The 9,461-nt window shown below is 31.6% G+C and overlaps 1 protein-coding gene across 2 annotated transcripts; it reads left to right on the forward strand.

Moving 5' to 3' along the window:
• The first annotated feature begins 1,986 nt into the window (after window positions 1-1,986).
• LOC133806620 (kinesin-like protein KIN-14R) lies at window positions 1,987-7,932 on the forward strand. Of its 2 annotated transcripts, none has more exons than XM_062244715.1 (19): window positions 1,987-2,323; window positions 2,635-2,933; window positions 3,056-3,230; window positions 3,349-3,425; window positions 3,502-3,685; window positions 4,295-4,404; window positions 4,515-4,614; window positions 4,739-4,825; window positions 4,913-5,089; window positions 5,179-5,452; window positions 5,546-5,707; window positions 5,821-6,036; window positions 6,123-6,160; window positions 6,254-6,417; window positions 6,529-6,780; window positions 6,858-6,923; window positions 7,015-7,089; window positions 7,187-7,258; window positions 7,346-7,932. In XM_062244715.1, the coding sequence occupies exons 1-19, from the start codon at window positions 2,113-2,115 to the stop codon at window positions 7,799-7,801; spliced, it is 3,195 nt and encodes a 1,064-aa protein (XP_062100699.1). In that variant the 5' UTR covers window positions 1,987-2,112; the 3' UTR covers window positions 7,802-7,932. The 2 variants fall into 2 exon arrangements, with proteins under 2 accessions (XP_062100699.1, XP_062100705.1); XM_062244721.1 differs by having other exon boundaries at window positions 1,988-2,323; window positions 3,352-3,425.
• Window positions 7,933-9,461: the final 1,529 nt, after the last annotated feature.

Here is a 9,461-nt window from a genome sequence, read left to right on the forward strand (position 1 = left end):
CGAGCGAGAAATAATAAAAGAAAGACCTTTGAGAACGATTAGTCCTTAAGTTCATTAGCAGTCACCTAGTCATAACCAAATATGTAATTCCATTAATAAAATAAATCATAAAAGGTTCTTGGTCTCAACCTTGCTCCCAAGACCTCGAATCTTATTTTATTACAACCCGCGTGCAACAACATATTTGAACCTAGTTTTCGGTACTGTAAACTATTCGGAATTTTCTGAAAATTTGCAGGATGCCCTAAATAGCTACAATATACACGGTTATAAAAAAAAATCGCTTCGAAAACTGTTCACGGGTCGAGAAACATCGAAAACCCTACCGGTAAGGCTTAAAGTAAAGTCCCTGTAGAAGAATTCCCATATATATATATAATGATTTTGAATAGTATATGTGGACCATATATGGCAGGGGCAATATTATACACATATCTTCTGTAGCTAATATATGCTCAAATAAATGGAATCCAAGATTCGTGTGGCACCATGTTAGAGAGAGCTATAAATATATATGGCATAATATATAGTTTGCTTATCAAAGCAAAATACTTAGCTGTTTCCAAGCATTTAATTATTAATTAATTATATAAGAACATAGAAACTCTATCTATATATGACAATTGTTTGATAATATTATTTAATATATATATATAAATATATTGCGAAATTAATATATAGGACATTTTTTTTCTATCGGTAAAGTAATATGATAATATATTAATATTATAGGTATAATAATATTATTTGTGATTATTTTTTTACACCGCAAACCTCCACGATATAGGAAGAATTGTCATCTGGATCGTTAAAGTTCACTTAAGAATAACGAACCGTGGTACTATATATATTTTTTTGTGGCGATTGTACAGACTATATATTAATTATTAATCTTTTACTAATTAATAATGTTTTCATTAAGCGTGATTTAAATCTTTTTGATTATACTAGAATCAATTTACAATGCACGTTTGTATAGTTTTAAAATCGTAAACATTGTCTATAATTTTAATAAAGACTAGTTCATTATTTTTTTAAATATATATATATATATATAATAGAATAAATTATAGTTCTATAATATATATAAATATTTATATCAATAATCTTTATATATATAACATCTAAACACAACGTTGACATATATATATATTTACATAGCTACATGGTATATGTATAAAATATAATAATATTTAAAAAGAAATTAATAATAGAAATAAAATAAGATAGAAAAAGTCATAGTGTAGATAATAGTATACATGTATCAACTATTTTTAGTTTCTAATGTATCTCACAATGTACTTTGATAAATTTGATGAAGAAAAAGAATTTCAATCACTTGATAAAAAACAAACTATTATATAAGATAAAAAAATGATATGTATGCACTTATTATTTTTAAATAAATATAATTTAATTATTTAAATTATCATAAAATATTTTTAAAATATCATATTTTAATTTTTTTTTTGTTATTTAAATTTATGTTTGTTTTAATTTTTGAATTTGAGAGTGACAATAAAAGATTATATATTATATGTTTAATATAATATTAAGTTTAAGTTTAATTAAATTTGATTTAAGTTATAAAATATATGGTTTTATTATTTTTAAATAATTATCATTATAAAATATCTCAAAAATATCATATTTTAATTTATTTAAGTTTAAGTTATGTTTATAATATATGGTGAAATATAAAAGTATTTTATTAAATATAAAAATATTTCATTAAAATTAACAAAAAAAATAAAAAAATAATTAAAACTAACAAAATTTGTTATCTACACACTTATTATATAGAAGATATATCTAATTACTGTAAGTACAAGTCCTAGGATCAGGCGCGTAATTAGAAGTCTATGATCAGGCGAGTAATTACACATTTCTAACTCCCTCTAATAATCTAAAAAGAGAAAATTTGTTTTGGGTGAAAAAGGATGGTAACGGTCTAATTTTACCAACAGGCAACGGCTCTCTAAATTCAAATTTGAACGAGCAATCAAAGTTCAAACCTTTTTCTCCTTCCTTGCTTCTCAAACTAACGACTACTTTTCTTTCTCAGAGAAAAAAAAACCTAGCCTTTGCATCAATTACTACAGACCAGATTTCATGGAAGAGACCCAATTCAGAGATTCTTATCAAGATCTAGAAACCCTAACTTCGACCTCGTTGCCTATTGATACCCGTAAAGAGGACCCGAGGATTCAAGATTCGAAAGATTTTTCCATGGCCGAGGGTGATGTTTCTTTGGTGGATTCAATGCTGTGCGACTCTGGTGCAAGACTTCTGCCAACCGGGTTAACGAGATCCACTTCCGCAGGTTAGTGTTTTCTCGTAGTTTTTGTTTGGTTTTTAGAAAAATATTCGAACGCGAAAATAAACTTTTGGAAACGGGATTCTCCACTTCATAAAATTTTCTCAGCGAGCTTAAGTAGCCCCATTTCCGGGGAATATCCTTTTTGGTTTATAGATGATAAATGAGCAAAATGTAAGATCTAGAAATTGATAAATTATTGTTCTTTGTTCCTCCAATGGTCTTAGTTCTGTGTCATATTGTTGGTTTGTGTATGAACTGGACTGAGTACTCGGAAACCATACAATATTATCTAATTGCAACGATTTGAAAAGCAGTTGAATATGTGATGTTCATCAATGCTGGAGGGGAGGTTGTTCATGAAGCAGACTCTAGCTTAAAATTACTGAAAGACACTTATTACGAGGGAGGGAATGTCTTACGAACCAATGAGCAAATAACTGATGCTGGAGATTATCCGTCTATCTATCAGTCAGCACGATTGGGAGATTTCTGTTATCGGTTCATTAATCTTTCTCCTGGAGAGTATTATGTTGACCTTCATTTCACTGAAATTATTAACATAAATGGGCCAAAAGGAATGAGGATGTTCAATGTATTTATCCAGGAAGAAAAGGTAAGCTCTCAAGTGAAAAGCTTATATAGTGTGTCTACCACTTATGTTTGTTATTATTTATTTATGGTGGGAGAAGGAATTAGGGAAAGTAGGATTGATTTTCATTTTGGAAAATACTGCAGGTCTTATCAGATTTTGACATTTATGCTGTTGTTGGAGCCAATAAGCCATTGCAATTAGTTGACTTGAGGGTCTCTGTGAAAGAGGACAGAACACTAGTCATAAGATTTGAAGGGGTTATTGGAAGCCCAGCAGTTAGTGGAATTGGCATAAGAATTGCACCACCAACTGTATCAGGTATTTTTTTATTTTAATTTTCTTCCTTTTTGTATTGAATTGCTTTGTAATGAAGAATATCTTCTTCTTCTTAGTACTTTTTAAGGACACTTTGATTAATTTTAGTGTAATTTGATAGCAGATCTACATCCCGCTACACATGAATTTCTCAAATGCGACAACTGTGCCACTGAGATAGTAGTTCCTTCAGCTCAGGTTAGATAAAATTGACATGAAGAGTTATAAAGCTTGTCAGGCCGTATCTTACTAATTTAAAGTATATGGTTTGCAGATGAAATTAATCCAAACAAAGTCTACAGCTAAATATGAAAAGAAGATACAAGAGCTCACCACACAATGCCAACTTAAGGCAAAAGAATGCTATGAGGCATGGATGTCATTGACTACTGCCAATGAGCAACTGGACAATGTCAGAATGGAACTTCACAACATGACATTTAAGACACTCTCTCAAGGTATGAATTTTTAAGATTTTCCAGTTTGAATCTTAGCAGGGTACATCATTCCATTCTCTTCATGAACATAGAATGTGTGTTTCAGCTGGGTTACTAGTAGTAGCTTAAATTCAAAATGGAGGTTTTGGCTTAGTATTTTCAGGCATTTTAACTATTTCCTGGTCCTCTAGATATCTCTAGTCAATTTAAATAAAATATGAGGTCAATGCTATCACCAGAATATGATAATAGATTACCCAGAATAAAATAAGTGGTTAATCAGTTATTGCCAATGAAAATAAATAAATAACAAAGAATAAAGCTTTTAATACCTTTCAAAAGAAATGATCAGGTGTGCTTTTTAACCTTAAGAACAATCATTAAGACCTGGTAGCCTTACCATTATTTCTATTGGATTAACAGTCATCAGGACTGGTAGCCTTACCATTATTTCTTTTGGATTAAGCTCTTAAGAAAAGTCATCAGGACTGGTAGCCTTATCATTATTTCTTTTAAGCTCTTAAGAAAAGTCATCAAGACTGGTAGCCTTACCATTATTTCTATTGGGTTTAATTATGCGCTCTTTGTCCAAGGTAAGACCACTCTTAGTCTTTATTGTTAACTCATTAGATCAAGCCATGGAGAAAGTAGCAGAAGATTTGAGGAATATCAACAGCAAGTATGAGCATGACAAGAAGCGGTGGGCAGTGGCAATCAATGATTTGCAGGAAAAAATTGAGGTAGTAATTAAAATGCATGTGATTGCAGATCAGTATCAACACACATGGTTTTTACTTTCTCCTTGATATAAGTTTCTTGACACAAATCTTTGACTGCGTTTCTTATGCAGCTTATGAAGAAAGAGCATTTTAAACTTTCACACGAGGCACATGAATGTGTCGATTCCATTCCTGATTTGAATAATATGGTTTGCGCAGTTCAAGCTTTGGGTATGTTAGATTTAATAATTTTCTCTTAAACTTATGCATGTTTGTTTTTACTTTCATTTTCTGTTTTCAAAATCTTTAGTTGAAGAATTACAAAGCATTCTTGACTTCTAAAATATTTCTACAGTTGCACAGTGTGAAGATCTGAAAATGAAGTATAGTGAAGAGCAGGCCAAGAGGAAAAAACTCTTCAATGAGGTTCAGGAAGCTAAAGGTATTATTTTTGTTTTCATATTTCCTGATGTATCATGGTTTCTGAGTTTTGATTACACAATAAAAGTTCACATCCTAAATTCTTTAGGGAATATTAGAGTTTTTTGCCGCTGCCGCCCATTAAATAAGGGGGAGTTAGCAGCTGGGTGCACAACGGTTGTAGACTTTGACACAGCAAAGGATGGATGTCTTGGGATTTTAAGTACTGCCTCCTCTAAAAAGTCTTTCAAGTTTGATAGAGTTTACACACCAAAGGACAATCAAGGTATCATAGTTCTATATTTTGATTTCCTGTCACATTTTTGTTTTTCTGAACAAGTGTGAACAACATAGGTATTGTTTGTTTTTTGACAGATGATGTGTTTGCGGATGCTTCACCAATGGTCATTTCAGTGCTAGATGGCTATAATGTCTGTATATTTGCATATGGACAAACAGGAACTGGGAAGACATTTACTATGGAGGGTACTGAAATGAACAGGGGAGTAAATTATAGGACTCTTGAGCAACTGTTCCAAATTTCCAAGGAAAGGAGTGAAATGTTTACATACGATATATCTGTAAGTGTACTTGAAGTCTACAACGAGCAGATTAGAGACTTATTGGCTACGTCATCAACATCAAAGAAGTGAGATTACTTTGTTTTTTTTTAACATATAGTCATAAGAAATTAGCTGACCTAAAATTGCCTAAATGTGATCATCTTTTGTGGTATTGTTAGATTGGAGATAAAGCAAGCTTCTGAAGGGTCGCATCACGTTCCAGGAATTGTAGAAGCAAAAGTTACTAACATCAATCAAGTCTGGACTGTACTGCAGGCGGGAAGCAATGCTAGAGCTGTTGGTAGCAATAATGTTAATGAGCATAGCAGTCGATCCCACTGGTAAGGATTCAAAATTATCTTTTGTGATTAATTTGCAATAAATTTCAAATTTTGTTGTGTATATTTAGTTTATTGGTATTGACCATGTATATTTACTTTGTTTCTTGATTAAGCTTGCTTTGCATAATGGTAAGAGCTAAGAACTTGATGAATGGTGAGTGCACCAAGAGCAAGCTTTGGCTTGTTGATTTGGCTGGCAGTGAGAGGCTTGCGAAAACTGATGTTCAAGGAGAGCGACTCAAGGAGGCTCAAAATATTAATAGATCCCTTTCAGCTCTAGGAGATGTGATATCAGCTTTAGCAAATAAAAGCAGTCACATCCCTTACAGGTTTGTTCTATCATTTGTATGTTTAAAAGATAATTTTGCAACACATCTTTTGTTGTTTCTAATAAGCTTTTATTATTTGGTTTCAGAAATTCTAAGTTGACACATCTACTTCAAGATTCATTAGGTAATAAAAGTCACATAACATTGTGATCTTTCTCTGCCTTGGTTTTCAGGCTGGGTTTAATTAATCCTAATGAGATTGTTGTGTTCATACCAGGGGGTGACGCAAAAACTTTGATGTTTGTGCAAATAAGCCCTTCAGACCAGGATTTGGGTGAGACTCTGAGCTCTTTAAATTTTGCCACACGGGTACGTGGAGTTGAGTTGGGTCCTGCTAGGAAGCAGGTTGATACCGGAGAAGTTCAAAAGATGAAAGCATCAGTGAGTATCTGGATATTCAGCTCAACTTATTTTCTTCTCATTAATAGAATTCTGATTTCACCTAATTTGGTTACTATTTTTAATGCTACAAACTTGTTTTATTTTCGAAAGCTTGAAAAACTGAGGCAGGAAGCTCGATCAAAAGATGAATCTTTAAGGAAGCTAGAAGAGACGTTGCAGAATTTAGAGAACAAGACCAAAGGAAAAGATCAAACCTACAAAAACCAACAAGATAAGATCAAAGAACTTGAAAGCCAGCTTGAGCTAAAGATAACCATGCACAGTCAATCAGAGAAGCAAGTCTCACAACTTTCAGATAGACTAAAAGGAAGAGAAGAAATATGCTGCTCTCTTCAACAAAAGGTTTTTTTCACCTAAATCATTTTTGATATTTTGATCTCATGTTTAAACTAATTGGTTTTTTTTATAAACTAATGCAGATCAAAGAGTTGGAGACGAAGCTTAAAGAACGTCAGCAGTCAGAGTCTGCTTCTTTCCAACAAAAGGTTTGTGACTATGTTTATGCATGCTTTCCCCTAAAATGCGGTTGAGAGAATGGCTGAAATGTTAAGTGCTTCTTACTTTTAATTGAATCAGGTTAAAGATCTTGAAACCAAACTGAAGGATCAAGTGCAAGAGGCTGAGTGTTATGCTGCTATCCTCCAACACAAGGTTGCCAGTGAACTAGAATAAAATTGACATAGTATCTCTTTGCTAATGCAAAATTAGATGGTCTATATTTAACTCTACCTTTTCTTTGTTTCTCCAGATTAAGGAACTTGAAATAAAACTCAAGGAGCAGCAGGAACAAAACTCAGACTCCTTATTACTACATCGGAAGGTACTCATTTTATGTTTAGAAATAAGTGTGCAAGGTCCTTTTAGAGAAGACAACTTCAAAGTGGTAATGTTTGATTTGTCATGCCAGATTAAGGAACTCGAGGACAAGTTGAAGGAGCAAGAGCAACAATTCCGATGTACTCATGATTTTATCGATTCGATCAAGGCCACTCCTGTTGAAGTAAAAACATGTGTGAGAGATGAATTAATGAATGACATTGAGCCATATATTTTAAGGAGTTCAAACTCAATACGTCCTATGAGTCAAGGATCTATGAGAGGGAATGATTCCACACAAGGGACAAGAAGGAAAAGAGTGTTTAAAAGTGGAGAGACTGAGAACATTATGATGTCAACAGGTTTGAATGAAAGAAAGATTAGGAAATCTGACCCACCTAAGATTTCAAGATTCACGAGAACAGCAAAGCCAGCCACTACTACCACCGCCGCTCAAGGGCCCTTTACCCACAAGAGGGTTGTAACCAAAGATCAGGTACAAGGAGTGAAGGAGAGGGAAAACAAGAAGAAAATCTGGTCAAGATAGTGATCATATCTTATGTTGTCTTTTTATGTACATTACTTGTGTATGCTTGCTTTAATAGAATATGTTTCATTTTGTACAATCAATGTGGGCCAACCGAAATTTATAATCGACGTATCAAATTACAAGCGGAACTTGCCTCTTTTGTTTTTTTTTTTATATTTTATTTCCATACTCTTATCTCTTTTTGTGATTTTTCTGAAATAGTATGTTTTGTACAATGGCTATATTTAGGGTTTAGGCTTCAAATTTTGTAAAGTAGATGCAATTCAGTACACTTTATAGGCCTTCAGATCAAGAGTTAAATTGATTCAACGATTATAAGTTATTAGAAGCCTAAGTGCACCGTCAAAGTTTATAGCACATAACAAGATGCATTTTTGTTCCTACAAAAGTGAGACAAAGCCCAAAACCAAATATATATACCTCAAACTGAGTAGGCTATTTAAGAATTTTGTCCCGAATTTTTCAGACTGTTAAAAATTCCCCTAAACTATTTACAGTGTTGTAAAGTGAGACTTACATCCAATTTTGACCAATATGGCTGACGATATGCTCACATGACTCTTTGCTTGTTGAAGTGTATTGGTCACGTCAGTCACATGTGTATTTTAAAAAAAACTAATGTTTTTATTAAAAAATTAATATTTTTAAATTATACATGTGGCGCTGACGTGCCCAAGACACATTAGCAAGCAAATTATCATATGAGCATGCTGTTAGCCACATTGGACAGAAGTCCCACTTTACAATACTGAGAATAGTTCGAAGGGAATTTTTAACGGCCCGAAAAAATCAGGGACACGATAATGTATAGGTCATAATTCGGGGGGTAAAAATCCTAAATAGCCAACTAAATACATCATAATCCATAAATAGAAATATTTATTATTTGTAAATATATCCTATATAATTTCTCATATTGAGTTTAAATTGTGCACGACTCTTTAATAATTTTTTTTTTGCACCTCATTTATTAAATTTTTTTAAAATTTTCTTTAGTTTTTTTTTATTTATTTATAAATTTTTAAAAAGGTTTAATACATTCTCAAATATAAATTTATGAACAATTAATTAAAAAGTACAAAAAAAAAACTTATATTTATATTATATGATTTACTATTTTCTTTTTATTGTTGTGTTGTGATATAATTTTTAGAGATTAGAAATATTTAATTTTAATGAAAAAGTAGAGTTCAAATACTATATTTTATAAATGGAGTGTGCTAACTTAGCCTAAAATTTTATATTTATAAATTTATATATATATTTATATATGTCATCAAATTAAAGAAAGAGGAGTATAAACTAGAGTCTTCTTAGCACTTTTCTAGATAGGACTTTTTTCATTAGTATATTACTATTATAAAGAAATGGAAATCTAAAAAAATGCACTAAAAGTTAAAAAAAAAATGAAAAATACGGAATTTTTGGATAAAAACACGAAGGGGCAAAAGTGTAAATATAGAGTGACAAAATCGTAAATAAAAGTGGTAAAATACAATTTTTTGTGATCACCGTTTACAAACTTGTAAATATCTGTTATAAAATTGTAAACATTTGCTACATGTTTGTAAATAATATTTACAAAAATAAGTTTTAGAATTGTATTTTTTTACATAAAACTTACGAACAAATTCGTAACTAAACATTTTTTATTTTT

This window comes from Humulus lupulus, chromosome 1 (assembly GCF_963169125.1).
Source record: "Humulus lupulus chromosome 1, drHumLupu1.1, whole genome shotgun sequence".
NCBI lineage: Eukaryota > Viridiplantae > Streptophyta > Magnoliopsida > Rosales > Cannabaceae > Humulus > Humulus lupulus.

Coding starts and splice junctions, on each gene's coding strand:
- LOC133806620 (XM_062244715.1), top strand. CDS start 2,113: ATGGAAGAGACCCAATTCAGAGATTCTTATCAAGATCTAGAAACCCTA. Junction 5,708..5,820: donor CATAGCAGTCGATCCCACTG/GTAAGGATTCAA, acceptor TTCTTGATTAAG/CTTGCTTTGCATAATGGTAA. Junction 6,781..6,857: donor GCTGCTCTCTTCAACAAAAG/GTTTTTTTCACC, acceptor AAACTAATGCAG/ATCAAAGAGTTGGAGACGAA.